Source organism: Mustela erminea, chromosome 20, assembly GCF_009829155.1.
Source record: "Mustela erminea isolate mMusErm1 chromosome 20, mMusErm1.Pri, whole genome shotgun sequence".
Lineage (NCBI taxonomy): Eukaryota > Metazoa > Chordata > Mammalia > Carnivora > Mustelidae > Mustela > Mustela erminea.
The window spans coordinates 7937434-7963993 of NC_045633.1; the positions used below are offsets into that span (position 1 = coordinate 7937434).

Consider the following 26560-nt stretch of genomic DNA (forward strand, 5'->3'; position numbering starts at 1 on the left):
GTTGCGGGGGGGGCGCCTGGGTGGCTCAGTGGGTCAAGCCTCTGCCTTCGGCTCAGGTCATGATCTCAGGGTCCTGGGATCGAGCCCCACATCGGGCTCTCTGCTCAGCGGGGAGCCTGCTTCCCCCCCCCCCCCCAGCCTCTCTGAAAATAAATAAATAAAATCTAAAAAAAAAAATAGAAAAGATTGTTAGGTTGGCTTCTCCTGCGATGAGTAGCTGGTGTCAGCAGACTGATGAGCAGTGAGAGACATGCTGTGCCTTCGAAGGGCAGTGGTGGATAATGACTGTTTCATTTCGATAAGCCAGTTGGTGATACTGAGTAAGAGTAGTGCCCTGGGTGAATAGGAGTTAATCCTGGCTGCCTGGCAGAAGTGGATTTGTTATATAATTTATGGCACCCAGAAGCCCTTTAGGGAGGTCTTTATTGTCTTATTACCAAGACAGTATCCATCTAGGCCTGAAGATTAATTCTCGTTGCCCTCATCGAGTTCCGCCAGAGCGGTTCTCATAACTGGAAGGGTGGCAACTTGCTGTTACATGGCTGCACTTGGTTTTTGCTTTGACACAAAGGTATGTTAATCAAGAATGGGTATTAGAAATCTAGAAATGTTTCAGTTTTGATTTATTAATATTTAGAGCTCTTTTTTTTTCTTGTTAAACTGATTGAACTTTTGAAAAATGAGTCATATTCGGGGTTTCAAACATTTCCTCTTTGACTAGGCTCAGAAAACGTTTTATTAACGTTTCTATCTTGTAAATTGCTGCTGCAATTCATTTGTGTCAGTCCTGCCACAGCTGAAACAAACGCAGGGGTGTCAGGTTGGCTTTCCATCATCTGACTCAAGTGGGCTCCTTAACTCTTAGTACTGTTAAACAAGCCTATACTACTTTTTATGACTCACTGAGAAATCACGTGGTGGTGTGATCCCCGTCCTCAGCGACCAGCCCTTAAACTTGTAATTTTCAATGTATTGTGTTAAAACAAATTTCTAATTCTGGCTATTTTTCCTTTCAATTCTAGACCTAAAATTGGAAGCTCTATTTTTATAAAACACTCTCCTAGAAAAGTCGCCAGTGTTGCTACCCAAATATCATAACTGGGCCCGGGGGCAGGGAGAGCAAAAGCTAGCTGTTTCACATGGTTAAGCAGAATGTGTGGGTCTGCCTGCCAGCCGGCGGAGGTGGAAGCTGCCCTTTGCTTTCTTGGCAAGTGCATGTGGCTTTGAAGGCCCTGCCTAGGACTTTAGTTCTTGCCCTTTTCTTACTGTCATATAAAACATAGTCCAATGTCCCCCTGCAGCTCCAACAAGTTGCAGGGCCCTGGTCCACGTCTCATACTATCTTTGATGAGGTATGTGCTTCAGCCCTCAGTTAAAAGCCACTCGGTCATCGACTACATTTTAGAAAATATAACAGTGGAATAGAAATACGATACTGGCTGTGAGTCCTTCGGGTTCAATATGCAGTAGTCAGAAAAAACTGCTGGGTTTTGCCCTTGCATTTCCAAACACCTTAAATGTGTGATTGACTTAGGTAGAGAAGAGGCAATTTGGATCAGCACTAGAAGGCGTTTCATTGGAGTTCACCTGATCGGCAAACCCTTGGAGCTTCCTAGAGTGCTGTGTGGCCACGGCTTGCATGAACTCTCTGGACTTTGTCCCTTGCTAAGAGGAGAGGCTGGAGTGATACCGTCATGTCTGTGAATTTTTTCCAAGGGACTGGGGTGCACATCAGAAAGAGGCACGACAGGATGAACATGGTCCCATTTCACCTTTAACTTTGGCTCTTGTCAGGTTTGAGGTGAAAATTAGCTTGCGGCATGCAGAGAGATGGCGTGGTGTATGCTGGCTGAGAGGCCGTATTTGTATGACATTTTCTGAGAACCGATGAGGTAGGGAGTAAATGGAACAAGGAGCCGATTCCTACTTTCCCTTCTCTCTGAAGGTAGAGGAGTCCTGGGAGGAGAGGAGTCCAGGGGAAGTTGGAGCTTAGGAAGCCGCTCTGGAGAGGTGAAGTTAATTAAGTTCTACATCCTTAGGGCTCAACACCCTTTACTGTTGAGTATTTGGTGACATCATCATTAGAATTGGTATAAATGGCTATCGGTTATTGAATACTAACTCGTGCTAGAGACAGCACTAAGTAGGTTGGACTTAGCATTTATTCAGTCATGAGTGAATACATTTCAGGGGCGCAAACTAGTGCCTTGCATATAAGTACTCAGTAAATAACAGTGATTATTATTCACTCAACATTTATGTATCCAACACTTGCTTATGTGAGGTAGCTGGGTGCACAGGACAAAGGGGCAAATAAGATAAAATCCCAGCTCCTGGGGCACTTTCCTTCTAGGAGTGGGAGCAGACAGTAAGGAAGTTAACAAGAATTCCAGAAAGTGAAATGTGCTGGGAAGAAATGAAATAGTTTAGGTTTAGGTTTGTAGGCTGGGGGGGGGGGGGCGCCCTCAGCCTCTAACTTAGACCCATGTGATGTGAAGGGGCCATTTATTCTTCACTGTGACCCTTTGATTTTCCCAGTTTTCAGGTGAGGAAACTGAGGCACAGGTGATGAAGTATGCGCAGGGGAGCACATACAGCCAAGCTGTCCACACGCAGTCATCTGCGTGCTGAGCCCATCCTGCCCTGCTCAGGAGAGGTGAGACGATCCTGGGGCAGCTGCAGGAGCTGCCGTGTCTTCAGCTGGGTTCTGGGCGAGGGGAATGAATGTGGTTGCAGTGTAGGTAAAACCCTGACACATTTCAGAAGAGTTAAGATATAATATCCTAGATCCCAAGCATTGAATGCAGAATTTGAGTGTATGAGTGTGTGCACGTATGCACAGTTTATTCTGGGTCCAAAGCTATCCTTAGATTTTCAGAGATATTGATGACCCAAAGTGCTTATGGTGCTGCTGCTTAACTTTAGGATTTTCTCATAATCGGTTTTATGAAAATAGGGCCTAGCTGTTAGGGCAGAGTTTCGTTTTGTTTTTTTAAAGATTTAATTTATTTATTGGAGAGCGCGAGACAGAGAGAGGACTGGAGCAGGGAGAAGCAGGCTACGTGCTGAGCTGGGAGCCCGATGTGGTCCTCAGTCCTAGAACCCCGGGATCATGACCCGAGCTGAAGGCAGACATCCAACCATCTGAGCCACCCAGGCGCCCTAGGGCGGAGTTTTGATAGACAGCATTGGAATGGCCCTTTGATGGCAGCAGTTTTGGCAGGTCAGTATGGGCGGGAAGTGGGCAGGAATGGGGCTGGAATCCTCAGATGTCTGTCTTTGCCAAGCCTCTGGGACCGTGTTGCCAGCCATCAGGCATAGAGCTCTATTTTGATTTAATTATCTGCCTATCTTTACACGTGTTAATGAGTCCTTTGGCCTCATGCCATATGAGTGCCCGTTGGTGAAATAAGTAACTGCTTGAAATAAAAAAAAATAAAGCCCAAATCTTGAGGCCTCAGGTTTCACCCTGCAGGGAATATATTTCCAATAAAGGCACACAACACAAGCATTTCCTGTTAGAGTTTTTAAAACCTGAGTACTTTCTAAATAGGCTCTTCAGTGCTTGAAACCAGAGAGAAATTGTTTCAGCAGTAGCAATTGAAACCAAGAGGGTAGCCAGATTCTGGTCAGGTCTGGCCTTTCAGTTTCATAGGATGTGGTTTAGATCAAATACCTGTTTCAGCTGGAACATTGATCATGTTGTTATTGCACAGAGAAAGACTTCCAGGAGTCTTGCTTTACAGCTTTTCACGTGGTGTCTGAGTGCTGGGAAGAGGTTCCTCCTTAGGAACGTGAAGATGACAGAACGTGCGTACACAACAGAAGAAAGTAGCTATAAGTGCCCTGTGGCCTGTCTGAAGGAGGCCGAAGGTTGTAAAAATTGCAGTTGGAAAGGTTCTTACTCTCGTTAGTCATATCAGCTTTTAAACGGCATCCTGGTGGTCTGCCCAGTACAATGGTATGTTACAGTGTACTCGAGTTTGGGATTATTGGTCCTTGTGTTCAGCTAAGGAGTGAAATTGTGGCTTAGTAAATTGGTCCTGGATGATGAATCAGAGCCTAGGCATCATTTGTTTGCTCTCTGAGTAGAAGAGATCCAAGTGACTTAGCAGTGGGTTAGTAGGGACTCTATCTTTCGTGGCTGAAAACCTGACATCCGGTTTATGCAAAAGAGGAATTCATTGACTCCCATAACTGGAGTTCAGGCTTTGGTCTGACTTTAGGTAGTAGAGTTGGATTCTGGGTGCAGGTAATACCTTCAGAATTCATTTTATCTTTGTCTTTTGGCAGTGATTTCATTCTTGGGTTCTACATACATTTGACATGAGACCTATATGATAAAAAGGGGCCATTGAATCATCACAGTGACTCTTCGATAGGCATTACTATTTTCTTTGGCGGGAAAGCTATAGCAGCGCTAGCTTCCTTTACTTTCAGTGCTAAGATTTACTCTTGTCTGCTGAGGTCACCCTGTGTGTCCCTGACCCAGTCACCGAGGCCAAGGGCATGTGTGACTCAGGTGGGCCGAGTTGCAAAGTCCATTTTGAGCCCCACCCAACTATGTGGCCAGGAGTTCCGGTTCTGCCTGTTCCATGGGCCAGATCCTTCTACCCTGATGCTAAATTATGAGGCCTTAAGATGGGTGATGGTAGCGGCAGTGGCTGCTTCTGCTACTACTACTGCTTTTTGATGGGGGTGGGGCCAGGTTGATTTTCTTTTGAAAGAATAATTGGGAAATTTAAATATAATTAAAAGGTGTCCTATGACTAATCTTTTTCTCCCCGTACCCCTTTTATGTAACGACAGCAGCTTGGAATCCTTGAAGCCAGAATCATTGGCTCTTGTCAGCCTTTGTGATGTGATTTACAGTGAAGCCAGTGATCTATTTTTACCTGTTTCTCTTTAGGTGGTTTGGTATTTTCCCTTAAACACAATGTCTTAATGTGCTTTTGGCAAGAAGTTGAATTAGTTGGCAAATATCACAAGATGATGTTGGGAGAAATATACACTCCTAGTACGTTGTACAAGTTGATCTTCTTTGGAATTCAGATTAGATTATATATATATATACATATATACACACACACACACAGAATTTTTTTGCCTATTTGATCTGTTGGTTTCACTTAGAGGGTTTTATTCTCAAGTAAGAATTATAAGTGTGCTGAGTTTTAAGTGTGTGCTGTTTTATCAGAGTAATGTTTATAATAGGGAACTACTGGAAGCGGCTAAATGTCCAACAATAAGAGACTAAATTGACCAGATTCAGTATGGTACCTCCATTCAGTGGAAGATTTATCTGAATATTAAATATGTTTCTTTTTTTTTTTTTTTTAAGATTTTATTTATTTATTTGACTGAGGGAGCACAAGCCTGGTGAGTGGCAGGCAGAGTGAGAGGGAGAAGCAGGCTCCCTGCTAAGCAGGGAGCCCTATCCCAGGACCCTGAGATCATGACCTGAGCTGGAGGCAGACTCTTAACTGACTGAGCCACCCAGGTGCCCCAGAATTGCTGTTCTTTAGAAGAATTTTATGAGAGGAAAAGCTTTATATTTAAAAAAAATGTTCAGTGGAAAAGATTGCAAAATAGATTGTACAGTATGACCCCACTTTTGTTTGAAAGTTCCAAACACATGTGGACATGCATGTATTTTACATGTGCAGTCCATATGTGCTCATATAAAAGACTAAGAGGGATATACTGAAATATTAATTGTAAGAGGTGGGATACTGGGGGCCTTTTTATGCTTTTCTGTGTTTTCTAAACTTTACAGAGTAACTATGTAATACTTTTGAATTTGGCAGCAGGAGAGAAAGACTTAGTGGCCTCACTTCTCTGATCAGTTTACTGATGTGGTTGAAACAGATATTCTTTTATTATACAGCTCTTTTCTCCCTCTTCCCGTCTACTGTGCATTAGCAGTTAGTTTCCATCATGGGCCTCTAGGAAAAACCTGATTAATGTGGCCTTAATGGATTTGGATTTCTTTTCTTTTCTTTCTTCCTTTTTTTTGAGAATTAGCAAACATTTAAGAGATTGATTAGTTACCACATGATGAACCTGAGGCCTTCTTAGAGGAAGTATGGCTCTAGAAACCACATCCATACATCTGTGGTAATTCTGGTGCCCCTTTAAGACATTTAGATGCAGCCATTTATCATCTTTGTATTGGGTTCCTTCCTCATCTCTCTACTCATTTCAGTTTCCTTTCTTGCCTTTCTTTTACTAAGGGGCAAAAAACCAAAGCTTATCTTCAGTTAAACTATTTTTCAGTCACTTTGTGACTCCTGAGTTCTGAATTGCTCAGAAGGAGATTGAAAAGTGAACAGTTGATGTGGTAATTGGGTGTTTGAGGACTAATCCTCTGCAGTCAGGTAAGCCTCTAGGGGGCTGGTACCCGTCTGCCAACTGGAAGCCAGCAATCAGTGCCTCATCCGTGGTTTACCTTTAGCAGGGCCTAAGGCGGCTGTCTCTTAAGAAAGAAGACAAGCAGTAAGCATAAAAGCAGAGATGAAGAATGCAGCAGGCTTGCCCTTTTTATTCTGCTACCACGGAGCACAGATCCAGGACAGCCCTCGGCTCCTAAGCCTCCTAAGGAAGGAAATTGAAAAAGCTCGAGCAGAAACAAAAAGAATAGTCAACCTAGCAGTCCGGTGCCCCTTAATGATGCCTGCTTTGCACATAAGTGGGTAGCCTGACCTGTCCTGGTCAGTAGTGACAGCAGAAAAAAAAAAAAAAAGATTCCAAGTGTGGGTCAGTAAAATGATACGGCCCTTTTTTGGTTATTTTGAGTCATGTGGGATTAAACATGGCTCATTCCTGGAGCTCAGAGACCAAAAATGCCTCATTATTTGGTATTTGGAAACTATAAAGTACATGCGTGTGTTGGCTTGGTTGGATTTGGCAAGTAGTATTGGTTCTAGCCAGCCCACATCAGCCTCGTCCTCCAACTGGATATATACTCTTGCTCTAGTCTGTTTGAAGTGTACAAGGTGAGAAACAGTAAGAACACTTTAAAAAGAAAAGAAAATTACTCTGTGGAAAGCAGGCTGGTCTTAGCCATGTGACCTAAGATTATTTTACAGAAATAAAACCAGTTGATTTATTTTCTTAAAAAAAAAAGTTATTCTCAAAAAAAAAGTTATCCCCTACCCCAACCCCCGCTGCCCCTGCATCCCTCTTTTCTTTTCTCTTGTGCTTTTGAGATTTGTTGATGTAGAAAGTCATGCGTTCCTACCCAACCCGAACTGGAACTGCTGCCTGAGCTTGCTGCTGTAGTACATTTTAGGACAAAAAGTCTTTTAAAAGCATGAAAATAGCAGCAGACGGGTCTCGTTTGCTTTGGCAGAGGGAACGGCTTTCCCTCCCAAGCAGCTCTGGGTAAGAGACCTAAACTCCAAAGGTGATCTTGTAAGTCCCAAGTTCCAAGTGACAGCAGGCGACTCTGCATTTCGAGTACTCCCTCAGTCTTACCTCTTTGTTACTTCTGTAACTTTACTTTCTAGGAAGTAGTTTACAAACGGCCACCACCCATTCCCTATCTTTTTCTCAGGCCATTCAGCATTTCTAGTTGCCAGGTGGGCTCAGGGGGCTCTTGTGGTCTTGCTTGGAGACTTTCAGATGGGGTGGCCTCTGTCAGGACGGGACGGACGGCACATTAACCCCTGGCAGCTAGAGAAAAGCCATCTGACGAATTCATGTGCTCATGTTCTCTGGCCTTTGGGTGTCTGGCATATATAGTAAGAAATAAAAACATGCACCCAGCTAGCTCTACAGACTGTTCAGATGAAAGTTGGAAAGTGGTTTCTTACTGCCTTTCTGCAGAAACACCAGTATTTGCCAGTGGTTTTTTGATTCTGAGTAGACACTAGATGGGAGCAAAATGGGCTGGGTGAATGAGATGGGTCCCTTCTCTCCAGGAAGTCTCCAAGTAGATCACAAATGCCTTGCTGACACTGATGCTTGGTGCCAATGTTGGCCTCCTGTTTTTTAGCTCCTCATTTCATGAGGTTGTTCCTTGGGTGACAGGCTCCCCATCAGCGGCCAGGGCACATTCCTGAGCAGGCTTCCTGACCTGACCAGTGGCAGCAGCGAGCCAGCTCGCTCTGGTCTGTTTTCCATATGCCAGGGCCTCTTGCTGACCCTGCAGAGATCAAACTAGGATGATTAAGGAGAGGCAGGCCTGCAAAAACAGTGTAATCTTTCACCCCTTGTTCAGACTAGAGTCGTCCCTGCTTTCTCTCTCCTCCTTTTGGACTTCTGGTCTCATTTTCTCTCGGGTCTGATAGGCTTGGGCAGGACGTATGAGAGCCGTTCCCTGAGCAGGCAATGTGCCAGTCCTTAGAAGGCTTGCACGTTTAGGACTTGAGCCTTGTTGGATGCATAAAAGTGAAGGGAGTCCCAGAACATTAAAGTCGGAAGGACTAGACCCCTCACTTTAATGTTGGGGTCACACAGACTCGAGGTTAAGGAGAGGTTAAGTGACTTGTTCAAGGGCCCACACTGCATAGAGGTGCCAGACCAGGACCAAACCTGGGAGTTGATTCTGTATCTCTGGCATGTTTAAGTGTTCCTGGTATACCTTTTCATCTTGGGCCATCGTCATCTCTTAGGAGAAGTGTGTGTCTTTGGGACATGTCATAGCAGAGAATAGTAGTGAGGCTAGCGAGGAAGAATGGGGGAGTTAGAATCAAATGGCCTGGATGTGAATCCAGAACTTTTCCTTTGTAGACTGGCTGTGGGACTTCAGGCCAAATTCCTTAACCTCTCTCAGTTCTCCTCTCTGTAAAAAGTTTACATAATATCTGCCTCATACCATTGGTTGCAGTGGGTTAAGTGTGACAGTTAACGTGAGTCCCCTCTGTACATAGGTGTAATCTAAAAAGATACTGCTCGTACTGAATGTTTTAAATCAGCTTCCCGCAGGACCAACCAGATTGGCCCTTTGACTCTTTCCTTTCCATTTGGTGTTTCCAGTCATTTAAAGACCAAACAAAAGGCACTTCTCTGAAACTTTCCCACAGGGCAGACTTTGGAGTCTGACAGGCTGGTTTTATCTCCTAGTCAGCTTGCTTCATAGTTAAGAAAATTTGGTTTCCTCATCTGCGAAAGGTCTGACAGGCTAGGTGGTTGTGAGGTCGAAGGCGACGATGCATGGGAAGCAAGCCGCCCCATGTTCCGGACGTATCACTTCCCCTCCGGCAGCCCCTCCACCTTTCTTTCCGTGACACCAGTTCACCCGCCTCTCCTTTTCCTGTCTCCAGTCACCTGGGTCCTTGTGTGGTGTAGCCCTTCGTGGTACTTCTCTTCCATAACCTGTCTCAGCAGTAGACAGTAAGCCCAGGAGACCCAGGGACTTGTCTGCGTCTCGCTTCATGGAACCGCCCATGAGATAGATCAGCTCCAGATCCTTCTTTGGAGCCAGAGCATCCACAGGGACCACGGCCTCTGGGATTGCCCCAGGCCCGGCCGTGCCAGCTCCAGGCCTGGGTCCAGGCAGGCAGCCAAGCCCATCCCCAAGAGTAGCAGCCAGGGTTGGCACAGCACGGTGCGGGGTGGTGGGGGGCTGGGGCTGATGTGCAGAGAGGGAGGGGGAACAGAAGCATTTGGAGCCGAGATTGAAGGAGAAAAGCTGGAGGCTGATCCTGATCCAGCATAAACTGAGCAGAGTTACTGTCATCGATCTTTCGGGTAAACCCCAGAACTCTCTAAATGTGCCTAGACATAGGTTTCCCGGGGTGTGTGTATGTGTGTTTTCTTTATTCTTCTTCCTTTCCTTTCTGCCTGCCCCTGACTCCATTGAACTCTTCTATGCCCCTTAGCAGAAGCAGGAGAGCAGAGTCCTTGTGAGGACAGGGGGACAAGGAGCTGCCTTGGGTACTTGGGGAGTCCTGCAACCGGGGCTGCCCCCCACCCCATACCCCCAAGAGCTGCCCTGGCCAATGGAAAGAGCACTGATCTAGGAGCACAGAGGCTTGATTCTGTCACCGACTTGGCGGTAACAGCAGCAGCTATGATAAAGGTTAACACTTAGTGAGTCCTTTCTGTGGGCAGAGCATCTCACGTGGATTATCTCATTTACGTTATCTTGAGGTCCACCCGCCCTGTTTTAAAGTGAACGCTGACAGTCACATGTTGGTGGCATCACCATGATTCTCATCCAGGTTTGTTTGCTCCAAGAGCTCCTCCTCTTAATTACTCTGACCCTGTTTTCTCCCTTCCTGGATAGCTCCTTGACCTTGCTGTGCCTCCAGTTCTTTTCTATTGCACGGAGCATTTGGGTATAGTGGTTATAATGTACTACTAAATACAGAGTGGTATTCCTTAATAATGGTGCTCTGTTGCTGGTAAAATTTGGCTTTTGGGGCGCCCAGGTGGTGCCGAGGCTGTCTGCTTCAGAGAGGCAGCTGAGATGACCAGCTGGAAAGGCAGTTCCGTTAAAGTGGTATACGTGATTTTCAAGCTAGAAATTCTCTCTTTTTTTTCTTTTTTTTAAAGATTTTATTTATTTATTTGACATACAGAGATCACAAGTAGGAAGAGAGGTAGGCAGAGAGAGAGGGGGAAGCAGGCTTCCTACTGAGCAGAGAGCCTGATGTGGGGCTCTATCCCAGGACCCTGGGATCATGGCCTGAGCCGAAGGCAGAGGCTTTAACCCACTGAGCCGCCGAGGCGCCCTAGAAATTCTTTTTCAAATCTACAGAGCTAGGACCAAGTAGAAAAGGGAAAGGAGTTTGGAACTACTAGCTGGAAGCTTGCCCCAGGTTAGGGACGGGGGTAACTACTGGGTTCAAGGTGTCCCTAGAACAAAGCAAATACCCAGCTTGATTTTACTCATTATTAATCATAAGGAAGTCTTACCCTATGGAGAACCCGAGCTTGCGTGCTTTTGGGCAGTGGTGCATTTGAGCAAGGTCAGTGTTGTAGTTTAAGAGCTTGGCTGGTAATAATAATGACTGATGGCTGTCCTCCATTGTTAGTGGGGGCCAGGAGGCATTGTGTGGCAAGTACCCTTTATCTGCATTTCCTGATGGAATCTTTAAAAAAAAAAAGATTTTGTTTTAGAGAGACTGTGAGAAAGGAACACAAGCAGTGGGGGTGGGAGAGGGAGAACAGGCTTCCCACGAAGCAGGGAGCCCGTGGGTCTTGGTCCCAGGACCTGAGCTGAAGGCAGATGCTTAAGGACTGGGCCACCCAGGTGCCCCTACTGACGGAATCCTTTCAACAGCTCTGTGAGGCAGATAGCATTTTGTGGGTTGAGCAGATACAGGTTTTGATCAGGGTCAGCCATAATCACTGGCAGAGTTGAGCTTTGATTTCCAAGCTGCAGCTTTTAACCGTGCCCATGGACCGAAACAGCACTGCTTTAGGGCATCTTTGGCGAGGCTGAGTCCAAGGGCATCAGCATTGCCTGAATCTCGGTGGCAGGGCTCTCTGGGAGAGGGCAGTGGGTAGGACGCTCTTCCTGAACACCGGGCATGGACAGTGCGTTCTCTTTCCAGTAGCTGGTGGTAAAACTTGCTCTTCCAGGATCACTGTGGTGACTTCAGAGCTCAGGACCCATGTGTTGGTGGGCTTTCCCTCAGTTCTCTGATGGGAGGTGTACTCGGCAGTCTAGCCTAGTGCTAAAGGTGTGTTTCTCAAGATAGACATTGTGTGATGTTGGATGAGTTACTTTGTGCCTCAGTTTCCCTGTCTTTAAATGGGGTTGTGGTGAGGATATATGAGTTTGAAGTCCATAAAATGCTTATAAGCGTAGTGCCAGACATGATATCAAGTATTCAATAATTGATAACTGCCATTATTAGCTGTTAGCCATCAGCTATCAAGCCCAGGGAGACTTTCAGCTTTAAAACACTTGAAGTGCTGTCAGCCTGGGGCACTGGGCTTGTGTGAGACTGAGCCTGGGGAAGGCGCTGGGGGCACAGCTGTTTTCCTGGGGAAAGAGGTAGGCGCAGAAGGGAGGCCATTGAATAATCAGGGGGCTGCAGTCCCCACCAGGTCTGAAAATGTTTTCTTCTGGCTTGAGATCATCACTTCCCTCAAGCGTGGGGGCCTTTTACAGATAGGGACCAGAATGGAAGAGAAAGATCTGACCTTCTGGTACTTGCTGATTGATCATCTGTTCAAATTGATTTTCCCCTCCTTTTTCTCATCTGCTGGGCATGTTAAAAGCCTTCAGGTTCTGCTGTGTCAGGTCATCAGAGATGCTCTTATGTGGAGGGCCGTTTGGGTAAATGGGATTAGGGCCTCTTTGGGAGGCCCATCTGTTCTGTCCCTACCTGAAGGCCTTGGCGCCGGGATTTGGAGGAAGCTGGTTCAATGAAGCATCTGTCCTGTGGGGGTGGAGGAACATGGCCTGGGGTAGGTGGGTCAGATAGAGGCCAGGAAATCCTCTTACCCTGCCAGGTACCTGGGCCTCCCTCCCCAGCAGGAGCTGAGCAGCAAACCCTGGTGAGTCAGCATGCCTGGGAATTAGAATTGCCAGTCTGTGAGCATGTGGGGTTTGTGTAAGTTTGGGCCTTTTGTTTCTTTTAGCACTGTAGTCTTTAGAAACACAAATCTGGAAACCAGACCTTCCACATGGTATAGTCCTTTTTGTTTTGAGATACTTCAGCTCGAACAGTTGCTTTCCTTGTATGCTGGTCTTCCAAGAATTAATCCCTTGCCTTTTAAATTTTAATAGGTTGTGGTTAAGGTTTATTCCCTATACTGTTAAAGCATAAAAAGACAAGAAAACATACTTGGATCTGTCTTTCCACACCAAAAAACCCTTTCAGGTTTCAGTGGTTTTTGTGTGTGTGTTTCTTTTTTTTTTTTAAAGTCTAAGTGAAATTGCAGATCTTTAGAGGGCATGTATGGGCATGTCTCTCTGTCATTCCTTGTGACAGAGTTTCCGATAAGTTATAAGAATGATTTTGCTCGTCATTTTAAACTGCTACACTCAGAATTTACCCATAGGATTCCTTTTGAAGATAACCCCAAATTTATCCAGGCACCATTTGGAGGAAATGAAAGCTCTTTAACTAAAGTTGAAAGGTCCATCCTCTATAAAAAGCATCCTCTGCCCCACTGCCTGTCTCCTAAAGGCTTTGAATTTGGATCATGAAGGGCCATGAATGCTTCTTCCTAGAGCTGGAGAGGCATGGGACTGACCTTGATTTTGGTGCCCGTTAACCTACTGTACTTTTGGCTCCTGGTCTAAAGTTCATTAACATTGTGAGTTTGGCCGCTGCAGGTAGACTTTTCCTACTAAGTTGTCGCTGGATCTTCTCGCGAGTGGTTGAAGTTAAGAAGAGTCCTGGGGGCGCCTGGGTGGCTCAGTGGGTTAAGCGACTGCCTTCGGCTCAGGTCATGATCCCAAGGTCCTGGGATCGAGACCGGCATCGTGCTCTCTGCTCAGCAGGGAGCCTGCTTCCCCCTCTTTCTCTGCCTGCCTCTCTGCCTACTTGTGATCTCTCCCTCTCTCTGTAAAAAAAAAGAGTCCTGAGAAGACAGAGTTAGCAGAGATATCACCTCACCCCTGGCCAGGAAATCTCTAGCAATTCTTTTAGAAACACTTTTAAATAGCATAGGTAATAAATAAACCACCATGATGAGTTTGTAATATATCAGTGCAGATTTCTTTTTTTATCTAGCAATTACTCTACCATTTAGAGACATTTGGATAAATCAGCCCCTCTTTTAAGGTGGAGACACTCCCTTGGAGGACTGAGTTTGCAGCCTTGTAGGACCTTGCTGTTTAGTGTGGCCTTGGCTTGTACTCTTCATGCAGCCTCCCAGAGACCTGGTAGGGGAGAACAAGACACCGGAGGCCCGGGAACTGTGGCTGGTGTTTGGCTCCTGTGGGTGGGCAGAGGAAGGGTGGAGAAAGGGCATTTCACCTACCGTCGGGGGAGCCCGAGAAAGGAATCGGAAGAGATCAGAGACAAATTTTAGTTTGCTGTTGGGCTAGGACCCTGCTTGTAGTCCTGACTCTACAAATCCTTTACCTCATCTTTGGGCCCTTTTCTCCCTACTCATCCTACTTAAAAAGAAAATTGGAGGGTTTTGACATGAGAGACTAGAAGATGAACTTTTTATTTACACCTTCTGGCTTAACCCAGGACCAAATAGCTTTCTTCTGGCAAGTTGGCAAGACAGATTTCCTCTGGAATATTTCTGGCAAAACCGTAGTCTTCCTTGATGCATTCTGCACATGAATCAACCTCTTTGTAGCCTATGTTACCTTAAGAATTTTAGGGATTTTCTTATTGGTTCTCCATACGTGTCCTAGCCCTGCATTTCCAGTGTGAAGGTCTGGAGCTTGCAGGGGGGTGGGGGGGATGGCGAAGAACTCTGGGTCTCTCCCCTGGTTCAGGCTTGGCTCACGGACATAGAATGGTGCCCCAGGCTGCAGTCCCTGCAGGGGAAGGGAATGGAGTTTGCGAATGCCCGTCTCCCTGTCCAGTGGTAACTGCTTTGTATTTTTTTTCTAGGTTGGCTGGCTCCTCTGGCTGATGGCATGTTGAGGCACATGGGCCAGTGGCAGCGAGGGCATCTGATCCAGAGGGGGCCACTCTAGGGGCCAGGCCATCAGCACCATGGGCCAGTGTGTCACCAAGTGCAAGAATCCCTCATCCACCCTGGGCAGCAAGAACGGAGACCGTGACCCTGGCAGCAAGTCACACAGCAGGCGGAGCGCAGGCCACCGCGAGGAACAGCCACCAGCCTGTGGCAAGCCAGGTGGGGATATCCTTGTCAATGGGACCAAGAAGGCAGAGACTGCCACCGAGCCCTGCCAGTTGCCAACGTCCTCTGGAGATGCTGGGAGGGAGCCCAAGTCCAATGCCGAGGAGTCTTCCCTGCAGAGGCTGGAAGAATTGTTCAGGCGCTACAAGGACGAGCGGGAGGATGCAATTTTGGAGGAAGGCATGGAGCGCTTTTGCAATGACTTATGTGTTGACCCCACGGAATTTCGAGTGCTGCTCTTGGCTTGGAAGTTCCAGGCCGCTACCATGTGCAAATTCACCAGGTTAGTCACAAAAACTTCATGTCAGCAGGTGAGCCGAGGAGGACAAGTGCACTTTGGGGCAGCGGGGCCCAGCTGGGGGAGAACGGGGTTGGCTGCTTAGGCTTTGGGGTAAGTTGTTCTTTTTTTTGACCCGTTTCTCTAAAGCTGGTGCAGCCCCAGAGGAACAGGCAGGGACCATCTTTGCCTGAGGTTAAGGAGTAGCCCATGTGACGCCTGGGCCCCGCACTGCTGCCCAGCCCCGCTGCCCTTTTGGGACCTTTAATCTTTCTTCCACCGTTTGGCTTGTTCATTCCCTCACTCCCTCACCCACTGGATATTTATTGTACACCTCTCGTCTGCCAGGCACTGTGAATGCCGGGCTGGGGAGCGCCTTTGGGGAGCCGCCTCCATCAGTGCACTGAGCTCCTTGCCCCTTCTGGCTCTGGACGCATGGCCCTTGGCCGGCGTCTGTGTCAGCAAGGACAGTTGGCCTCGGTGAGCACAGTAGTTGTGCACATTGCTGTGGTCACGCGTCCCTGTAGAGGTGGTTTGTGGGGAGGGAGTGGCAGGGTCACCCAACGTATGATTTGCAGAGCACTGGGTTATAAATAAGAATTGACTTTGAGCCCTGCCCCCCAAGGTAGGTTGCCCGGCAGACTTCGGATGCCTTGTGTCTTCAGCTGAAACAGCAGTCTCTGAGATGATCATCAGTGAGAGACCAGGTTGTAACCTGAAAGTATTATGTAGATGTTAAAAATACATATGCAGTTTTCGTTTTTTAATAACAGAACTTTGATCTCTGGAGCAGAGTTAGGCAGGTTTATCCAGAATCTTTGGCTCTAAAGATCTCTCTTGGCAGTCACCAAAAACATTCCAAAAACAAGCAACCAGAGAATCAAAAGGAAAGCAGGAAGACTCCCCGCCTGAGAGGGGAGTCTGCAGCTTAATCACTGTTGCAGAATAGGACATAGGGCATCGAGCGGTGGACTGGAGTTTTGCTTTGAAAGGATGAATAAGTGAATGAACCAAAGACCATCAGCTGCCTACCATGTGCCAGACACGGTTAGAAGCAGTTGTCACATATTTTTAGTCCTCACCAAAACCCTATGAAGTAAGGTGGTATTCTCACCATTTGACAGATGAAGAAATAGGACTAATTAGTGGAGGAGTTGGAATTCAAAGCCGGGTCATCCAGCCTCCAAGCCATGCTCTTACTTTGCTATGTTGCTTCTCAGCAGATGCTACTGTTTATAAATATTAATTGTGCCCCCTCCTTCCTGTTGCAGGAAGGAGTTTTTTGATGGCTGCAAAGCAATAAGTGCAGACAGCATTGATGGGATCTGTGCACGGTTCCCTAGCCTCTTAACGGAAGCCAAACAAGAGGATAAATTTAAGGATCTCTACCGGTTTACATTTCAGTTCGGTCTGGACTCTGAAGAAGGGCAGCGGTCACTGCATCGGGAAATAGCCATTGCCCTGTGGAAACTAGTCTTTACCCAGAACAATCCTCCAGTATTGGACCAGTGGCTAAACTTCCTAACTGAGAACCCCTCGGGGATCAAGGGCATCTCCCGGGACACCTGGAACATGTTCCTTAACTTCACTCAGGTGATTGGTCCTGACCTCAGCAACTACAGTGAAGACGAGGCCTGGCCAAGTCTCTTCGATACCTTTGTGGAGTGGGAAATGGAGCGAAGGAAAAGAGAAGGGGAAGGGAGAGGTGCACTCAGCTCAGGGCCCGAGGGCTTGTGTCCCGGGGAGCAGACTTAGTGGCTCTATCCCAGGAGCAGCAGCAGCAGCAAGGATCTGCCTGCTGCCCTGCAGCCAACCGAGGAATTGGACCTTTCTGGAAATTACTGAAGATCCAGATATTTTCTACTTTACACCTTTCTCTGCCTTGTATCTGAAAGGGCTCTAAAATGCTGTATCATGTTTTAGGCACTTTCTTCACTTTTTGGTTATTTTGGTTATTTCTTTTGGGGGGGTTCCCCAAAATATTTGAACCTGGCTACATGTTGTGTATTTTTTTTTTTTTTTTTTGAAGCCTTCAGATAGAATAAGCCTGCCATTTCTTGCACAAATTAGATTTCTTTGTGGGGGAGGGTATAGAGCAGGGAGGGGGGAATGGGACGGTTAGGTTGAATTAACATTACAAGATGATACAGTGCCAGATCTCAGTTTTGCATATTCTGTTTTTCAGGGCAGGTCTGTACTGTGTGTAGTGCTGTTTACATGATTGAATTTAGGTTGTAATAATTATTTTAAAAGATTTACACAGAATTGAATAGCAGTGTTAACTGTTAACCATATTGCATTAATTCCCAGGCAATTTAAAGCTCTTGGAGAGCCAAGGCCAGCCAAGAGCATTTGTAGTCTGGTGACAACCCCCTTTTAAGCTAATTTATCCGAAACCCTTATTTTCTTCACTTCTTGCTCATTCCTTCTTTGACCTATTGCATTTCATGTTGAGTTTATCCATCAACATGCTGCACCTGTCAGTCAAGTGAGCGGTTTTTTTTTGTTTGTTTTTTTTTGTTTTTTTTTTTTTAGAACACATAGTACTGAGAACCACTTAAGCATTGAATGCAGAGAAAGCAGTGCTACCTCAGTTTTGCTGGAAGTAGACTTTGATAGTTTTCTTTTTTCGATGAATTTTCTGTATTTTCATGTTGTAAGTGAAAATACCTTTTTTTTTTTTTTTTTTCATTTGCCTTGGAGCCAAAGTTTCTGTTCCTGGTGGTCGGAAAACTGTGCCTGCCGGCCAACTGACTTGAAGGAAAACTGTGGTATGGAGCTCTGCTTGAATTTTTTTTTGTTTTTTTTTTTTGTTTTTAAGTTTTTTTGAGTATCATCAGCTTACTTTTCTGGCAAGTGCAGATGCCTGGGGCTGGCCTGAACTCTGCCAAACAAATACAGAAGTGTATTTAATAGTTAAACGTGTGCCCTTTCCCTTCTTGCTGCACCCACGTTGTCACTTAACCCCCAGGAGTTATTTATTATCTTCTTTGTTAATGTCAGGCTCATTTGGGGTAATGTGATGACTGTTTAGGTTTACATGACCCTTCTCTCCTTCCCCTACCCCCAAATATGTATATATACATATATAAGATATGTATATATTTTACCTATATAAAATATATATATACACATATATGTATCTATATTCCTTTGTTTCTTTGCCTGCTAAAACTGGCCATAAAAGAGGGAGCTGCCTTCAATATATAATGCATAAGAAGAGTGCCAGGGAACATCATAAATGGAGGTTTTTGAATCTGAATTTGGACCATCCTCACTAAAGAGAGGATGAATTTTCTCAGCCTTTTCCTCACAAGAGGGAGGCCCAGTTCCCCAGACTCCTCCACGTGCTTGCTCCATAAGGCCAGCTTTGGCCAAACTGCCACACAGGAGCTGACTCTGGTCCTACCTGGTTTCAGTAGAGGGTCCTCTTGTTATTTTTCCATTAAAAAAACATGTCCTCAAAAAACTGTACTGGAAGGGTGGGTGGCAGGAACTTGTACAGTTCAGCTCCCAACACTTGGGAACAGATTGATAAGGGAATCTTTTAAATAAAAACTTACAAAATATTTATACTTTTGAGGTAATGAGAGTTTGTCTATTAAACATTTGGAATTTCTTCCCTAACTGCTTCCATCTGCCTCCTAGGTATATGTTTCTCAGCCTGGGCAGGAATTGCTTATTTTGAATTCCTTTATTAGGAAGCTTATGGCTCTAGGCTCCCATCTTTCCAAAGACGATTACTTAGGGAGTTTCTGCAGTCGATGTTTTTCCAAGATTGACATTGACATAGGAAATGGTTGGTTTGATTTCTTTTTCTTTTTTTTTTTTTTTGAAGATCCTAAACCTGGCAGTTGCCCCTTCTAGAGGGGCAGAAGGGAAGCTTTTAAAATCAGCCACAGCAAGTTAGCAGTACTGCTGGAAAGCTGAAGAGGGTCTCAGTCCAGATATCTGGCTTTGTTCTAGCCTGACACAAGTTCCTTATATAAATAGAGTTTCTTTTTTTTTTTTTTTAATATTTTATTTATTTATTTGACAGAGAGAGAGAGAGATCACAAGTAGACAGAGAACCAGGCAGAGAGAGAGAGGGGAAGCAGGAAGCAGGCTCCCTGCTGAGCAGAGAGCCCGATGCGGGGCTCAATCCCAGAATCCTGAGATCATGACCTGAGCCGAAGGCAGAGGCTTAACCCACTGAGCCACCCAGGTGCCCCATAAATGGAGTTTCTAGGGGCCCCAGCAGGTTCTGTGGGCTCAACTGTAGTCAGGGTCCCCAGACTGAAGTCTTAAAGATACTATACTGCCTTCTCATCTAGCCAGTCCTGCAACCCCCAGTTTTTCTTGCTTGTAGACTGGGTAGAGGTTGAAAAAGGGAAAGGCAGGCTGCATCTAGCCAGGTTAAGGTTCTCTTCTTAGATTACAAGGGTATACAGAGAGAAGTGCACAAAAGGGCTTGGCACCGAGGGTCCTGAGGACTCTGGAGGAACTGGATTCCTTCCCCGGCCTACAAGGTGGCATTCCATGCATTAGGTGTGCTAGAGTGGGTGGATTTTGTTAACTGTTCAGCCTCCCCATCCCCCACAAAAAGAGCCATTAAATTATTTTTGGTTATATTTTAATGATCTGTCTGTTACAGAAATACAGTTGAGAAACCAGAAGAGGGAGCAGTTAGGGAAGGACTTACAGGTTCTATCCAGGTTGGCATTCCTGATGCAATGGTTTCCAAGCTTCTGTAGTGCCTGTGGGCCAATGTCTGACTTGACCACAGAAAAAGCAGTTTTTTTTCAAAGGGATTGAAGGTGGGGTTTGTGTAGGGTTTTCTAGTCACACTATCGAGAAATGAAAGGTCCCTATTCCTTTTAACCTAGAAATAGGTTTGCTGTTTAATGAGTGAGCCGTAATTGTGCAGAAGATGCCAGATGCATGCCCCTCAGGTAAGCCAGTGCGCTCTTCACTTTAACAGTGTAACATCAGGGTGGTGTGAAGAGGGGCAGGATGTGGACGCCATTTTGAAAATAACAAATTACCTGAAGGTGACTATAAGAAATTGAATATGGATTGGGAAATCCTTGGATTTTGGCAAATGGCTTTGAGTTTGTGATGTTTTAGGGATTAGAAAGCTGTATGAGATGAAGTGTTGCTTCATTGAAATGCTTTTCCCCCATTCCTGCCATATTTGAATGTATCATTAACCCGACCTCTGTAATGACACTTTGCTATGCTTTAGCTGGATGCCTCAATAGTTTCCCTTATCTGTGCCAGTTGTGGTCCAAGTTGTGCCAGTTGGGTCCAAGACCCCCATCTAGTCTTCTGGTAAGAAAAATTAGAGCTGGGTAAAGATCCAAATTTAACCCAAGCCCAGAGGCCCAAAGTAATCCGACTGGAAATGTCATGTACAAGGCAGTGTTTTCAATATTAAACTTCCCTAAGGAAGGCACAAACTAGCCTTCTTGGAAAGGAAGAAGGGATTAAGCCACAGAGTATTTATTAGTTCATCGTTGATACAGTTCTGATCTCCCAGAGACTCGTGCCAAAATTCAGTCCTCAGTGCTGGAACCTGCAGGGTGTGGAACTCCATAGTTCATGTGATGGCCTCAAATGCTAAACTATGCCAAACTGCATTAAACAACGGTGGGAAGTTACGGGGATAAGGACTTTGGTCTAAAAGTTTGAAAACCAAAACATCTAGATTTAGGACTGGTTTGCCACATTTAAAGAGAAGTCTTGAGTGTAGGGAAGCCCAATTATACCATTACAAAGGCTGGAGAGAAGCTGCTGCTAGGTTTGTTTTAGCTGCCTGCTTTGCTGTTTTTCTTGTGTCTCTTAATGTTTGCTTAGTGATACTTGAACATCTTGGTAACTGACAAAGGTCTTCCCTTGGAGGGACTTGAAAAATACTGGTAACTGACAAAGGTCTTCCTTTGCTGGGACTCTAGCAGTAACTTGTTTAAGCAGCTGAAAGGACTATTAAAGTTATTAACGTGTGTTAATTGGGTCTCATTTGAAGACCTATCTTATTGATCCTCCTCCTCCATAATCTGTTGCTGAATCCTAGAGTGGGTTCCCACCTACCCCCTTTCAAAAGTTTATTATTTCTATGGTTAGCTGTAATTATAGCATACATCCAGTTTAACCTGGACTGGGGGCTGGGTTTTAATGAGGATCTGGAGGTGTTTTTCCTTATTGAGAGTTATGCTTGAGCAGTGGTTGCAGAAGCCAAGATGATTCAAATAGCTTTGAGTAACCATCAAGTTCTGCTTCTGATTCAGGTGCTGGGGCCTCACATCCTCCCTACTCCTCTTGGAAACTAAGCCTGCTTTCATAGATACCTTCTTCCACCACCTACCTTCCCTTTTTACTATTTACTATGACATACTCTTGGATATTGCCAAAGGAAGCCATTCAGCAGATGCTGTGTCTCTCCCCACCCCCACCCCCTTTTATTCCTGGATAAGTGTCTTCCCTCTGACTCTGGTCCTCAGCCCTGAGTCTGTAATTAATTGTTCTTACCTGTTGCACTAATGAATATGATTCTAGGTTTCCAAGGGGGGGGGGACTTGAAACAATAGGCAAATGGGACTTGGATGAATTGGTCCTACAGATACCCTGCCTTAACTGAGGTGATGAGTCTGCTACTCATGTGACCCTCCACCTTTGTGGATTCCTCTTGGTTTGTGACCAGTGTGTCTGTTTCTTGAGGATGTACAAACTTGTTGGCAAAGGTCAATACTTTTGTTTGTATTCTCTGCACTGTTGCACTCTCCAAATGGCCCCTTGAATATTTTTATTAACTTGTTACACACACTTCTGTCTTTGTCTACATTTTTCTTTTGATGTTTTTTTTATTTGGAAGGTTACCTGCTGTTGGATTTAATAAATTTGTTTACTTGACTATTGACAATTCTGAGAGAAAAATACCCCCACAAAAAACCAAACCAGTGACTTTATTCTGGGGCGAGATTTACCCATCGGGAGCCTCTTCCAACATGATATTGGATAGCAGTTCCTTTGCTTTGGAAAATAATCCAGATGGTACAGGATCCTCAGACTTCAAACATGGATGTTGACTTCCCACTTACCAGCTTAATGGCCTTTGGGGTCCTGATACTTGTAGGCAAAAAGCAAATGAGTCCTCAGAGGGCCACTACCTAAATAGTCTTATGGTAGCAACTGATGTGGATTCCCATGAGGAACAAAAAGTGAATTTGAGCACTGTGCTAATGGATGGCTCCTACATCTATCAGGCTGGCAGGGATTAAGGCAAAGGAGACAAGCTGAAACTGTCAAGTGCCACTGCTGTGTGACCTTTGGCAAGTTAGTGAAATTCCAAGTTTCCTTATACTCATCTGTAAAATCAAGAGAATTCCATCAGAGGGTTAGGATTTAAGTCTTTAAAAAGCACCTAAATCACGTAAGTTTAAGGTTTCCTAAAGGATACCAGGTGAGTAATGCAAGGAATCCAGAGAGGAAGAGATGGGGGTTGGCATGGTAACAGGACCTTTCAGGTCACTGCCCCTCCTGGGGGCTGAATTTCTCTCTGTGCCAAATTGGGGGTGGAGTTGGGGGATGGGGGTTGCTTCGACTAACACGGTCCCCGATGGCTTTATTTGGCTCTTACATCCTAGAAGTCTGATGATGGTAGACCAGTTATGACCCGTAGCTTCCTTTCATTGTATTTTCTGTCTTGTTATTGTTTGTATTCAGGAAAGCTATTGGCCAGCCATCTTACTCACTTCTTTGATGGAGGCCCTAATGACCTTCCCAAAGATTTCCAGCCTCATGTTGGTACCTCCTAAAAATAAGTAAGTACAGTGGTGGGACTAGATGTGCTTTTATTTTTCCTTTCAGTTGGAAAGGACTTGGGAGTCATGGCTACATACTTTAGCTAGAAGGTTAAAAAAGGTTTCCTCAATGAACTGGGTTTTTTTTCCTTTTCTCTTATTACCAGGGTTAGCGTCAGATGGAGGCTGGAAGGAAATGGGGTGGGGGTGGAGGGAGGTTACCTTTTTTCCCTCACTTAAAAGGTCTGTCTCCAAAACAGGTACTTGTTCCCCAGTTGGCTCTTGGGCTTGTGTCTTCTGGTCTAGGGCCTTTCTGACTTGAGCCCAGCCAGGGCTTTAACCAATAGAGTTTTGGGGAATTAGAAAGTGAAAGATACTGATTTGGGTTCTTATATAGAGCCTGGAGCTATTCGAGGTGTTAATATGGTGTTGTACAGATTATATACGGCTAAAATCCCAATTTCTGATTAGATGAGGGGCAAGCAATGTCTTCACACCAGAAATGAACTTAACTGCATGTAGAATGGACTTTTTCTATCAAAAAAAGTTTAAGAAGGTAGTCCTGAGGGTCCAGAGAAGTTCAGAAGAGTTACCTCAGTACTGGCATCTTCTTTTTCCTCAAATTCATTTGCCAAAAGCGCATGGCTGGGTTGGCTCTGGAAGTCCCATTTTAGCTCTGGCTTGTGACCTAGTTAGTCTTGGGGAAGCAGAGGTAAGAGCCAACCTAACCTTTCCATTTCCTCTCCTTTGTTGTGACTTTTTCAGGAGGCCCTGTCTTACGAAAGTCATGACACTCTTCTCTGGGCTTAATGTTCTTCCTATGTAATGTTCCAACCTTGATTCTCTTGCCTTAGGGGTGCTGAAAAAGTCCTACTAGAATATGGCAGCAATGCAATCAAGAGCAAGGCATCTGACTAGTGTTTTATAATCCATGCTGATGGAGACTCTCCATGGCCCTGTGTTTTATGTGGGGTAGTGCTGCCGAACTTGCTAGTATATTAAAATAAAGAGCTACAAAATGGTATGGTACCTAGTGTAAGACAAGACAGAAGAAAACACTCGGGCTCTCGTATACATGGACTTACATAGTAAAGGACAAATTCTCCTTGACTGGGTAAGTAAAGATAGATAAACAGGTAAAAATATACTTGGGGGAGAAGTTGCTGTATGCCAAAATGAATTCGAGTAGGAATAAATGTGTAAGTGTAAAAATTACATTATTTAAAAAAAAACATAGGGGTGCCTGGGTGGCTTGCTCAGTTAAGCATGCCACTTGATCTTAGCTCAGGTCTCCTTCGCATAGTTGTGAGTTCAAGCCCCTTGCTGGGCTCCATGCTGGGCATACAGCCTACTTAAAAAACAAGCTCCTCCCCCCCACCCCTACCCTGCAAAACCATATATACTTGCCAGTGGCTATTAAATTGATCTTGGGATCAGTCAAGACTTTCTAAGTATAAGAGCAAATAGAAGAAATCACAAGACTTCTAAAACTACTACTATTTTATTTTCTAAAATAAAAAAGTAGAAAACATATTTGCAGTAATCAACAGATGGACACTATACTTAATCCATAAGGAAACCTTAAAGAAAAACAGTTGGCCAAAAAGCTTCTGAAAAAAATAGATGCCAATCTATAGGATATTCAAATAAATAGAAATTTTAAAAAACTTTCCATTACATAAATAGATTTAACTTAACAAATTAGCAAAGATTTGGAACATGTCCATGCTAGCTAACACAGTAAAAAACTTATGTGAAGTTAGAACAACCTTAAGTGTTTATACTCTTTAGCTCAATTTCACTTCTAGGAATTTTTCCTTGACAAATATTTATCAAGGATAAATATTTATCAAGGATATTATGCAAGGATATAATTGGGGGCAACTTCACTGTCAACAACAGGGGACTATTTTAGAAATTATGGCACACAACATGTTGGAATATTATGCAGCTATTAAAAATTGCTTTTGAATGATGTAAAAAGAAAGAAAGACTGAAATAGTGGCAGTTGTTGACCCTGAGTGGTAGCATTAGAAGCAATTTTACCTTTTCTGGGTTTTTAAAGTTTCCATTAATTGGTTTTCTTTATAATAGGGAAGAAGTTATTTACAAAAGGGGGGGAAAAGGAAATGAAAACAAACATCGCTGAGTGACCTAAACCATTCCATTATGGGCAAGGAGGTCAGAAAACTGGAGTAATATGTTCAAAGCTTCAATGAGGAGTTGTGCAAAAACCCTTGGGAATTGCTTTTCTCCCCCAAATGAGAAGCTGCTTCTCTAGCAGCTGCCTTGGCTGCCTAGAAGGGTGTGGGAGGAAAAATGCACAAACGCACTTATGAATGGAATGTGTATTTTGCAAGAGGCCAAGTTGGCAGCTTTGGCTTCCAAAAGGTGGGAGCATCAGCTGAAAGAACAGTGTGTGCAGACTGAGGCCTCAGAGACCTTATGGTTGGGCCCATCTCTGTAGAGTTCTGGACTTGGGGGCCCACTGGGAAACCTCCCATCTAGGAGAAGGAAATGGCCTTGGCTATTCCTAGGAGTAAAGGTGTTTTTAGCACATGGAGCCTAAATTTGTTGTCTGATCCTGCACTTGGAAGATGCTCCGCAGTAAATGTCACTTACTGAACACTTAATGTGGGTTTTTCCCTAATTTAATCATCGTAACAACCTCATGGAGTAGGTACTAATGTCCCCATTTTATAAGTGAGGTAACAGGCTCAGAGAGGGAAAGTCACATAGCCCACTATTCTGTCATTTTTCCACAAGCTGGATCTTTGAATTTTCACAGTAATCCTTAAAAAGATACTTTTTTCTCATTTTATAAGCTGTGAAAATATACTCAGATGAGAGTAAGTGGCTTACCCAGAAGCAGAGCTGAAGTGCCAGCCCATATTCAAAGGCAGATCTTATTTTGTCTCCGGACTGGAGTCTCAAGAAGTAAACAGCAGCTAAGCTCTTAGAGCGTTGGAGCTCAGCTGGGGGTAGGAAAAGAATCCAGCAACAATGTCAGTTTCAAGATAATGTCAGGGCCTTCACTGTATGTATACCTGGGCAACTTTCCACTTTACAAGGGAGCTTCAAGTTGTAGTGTCTTGATCCTAAATCAAGCTCTTCAGTTCTGGCTCCTGGTTCTCAGCTTTTATATAGGGCTGTCTCCTATAGAAGTTAAATGATTAAACACTGCCTCAAATGCCCAATCTTGAAAAATTAATTTTAAGTATTCTAGTTATAAAAGCAATATATGGTGATTTAAAACCAAAACAGCCAAAAACAATTTGGTAACACCTAATTTTCCAGCCCTACCACATTTGACAGACAGCCTTCCAGGGTTTTGTTCCAAGCCTATGCATATCTTTTTCTACTAATCTATAACCCTCTATATTTCCTACAACATATACTGGGAATGCATAATCACATCTTCACAACAATGCTATGAGGTATGTACCATTATACCATTACTGTTCCAACCACAGAAATGTTACTTACAAGTTCACACAGTATGCAGGAAAGCTAGGATTCAGCATCTGTCTGTATCCAGAGGTCAACTGCCACTTCTTACAGATCTCTTTTTAATAGAAATTTTATTTATACGCACATAATTTTTAAAAAATGGCCAACAAGAATTTGGTTGTGCTCACCCTGTGGTAGCTCCTCTATGTATGTTTGTGTGCCACTGTACTATAGTATGTTACTACAGAAGTGGAATTGCTGGGTCCCAATGTATGGAGTAATTTACAAGGGTTCTTTGGTATACGTACTGTATCTGGATTAG

The 26560-nt window shown here is 44.7% G+C and overlaps 1 protein-coding gene and 1 long non-coding RNA gene across 7 annotated transcripts in view; both read left to right on the plus strand.

The window, feature by feature from the left end:
* The window catches only part of DCUN1D3 (defective in cullin neddylation 1 domain containing 3), a 36773-nt gene extending 18194 nt beyond the window's left edge, over positions 1 to 18579 (plus strand). For 5 of the 6 annotated variants that reach the window (XM_032327199.1, XM_032327196.1, XM_032327197.1 and 2 more), the window contains exons 2-3: positions 14481 to 15016; positions 16282 to 18579. In XM_032327199.1, coding sequence (XP_032183090.1) covers positions 14586 to 15016; positions 16282 to 16765 — 915 coding nt within the window. In that variant the 5' untranslated portion in view covers positions 14481 to 14585 and the 3' untranslated portion in view covers positions 16766 to 18579. Of the gene's footprint in view, positions 1 to 2538; positions 2657 to 14480; positions 15017 to 16281 lie in introns of all 6 variants that reach the window. The other variant, XM_032327200.1, reaches the window with a different exon arrangement.
* A 575-nt stretch (positions 18580 to 19154) lies between these two features.
* Positions 19155 to 24011, plus strand: LOC116580799. The gene is made up of 2 exons (XR_004281795.1): positions 19155 to 22809; positions 23643 to 24011. It is a non-coding gene; the product is annotated as an uncharacterized LOC116580799 (long non-coding RNA).
* The last annotated feature ends 2549 nt before the right edge of the window (positions 24012 to 26560 follow it).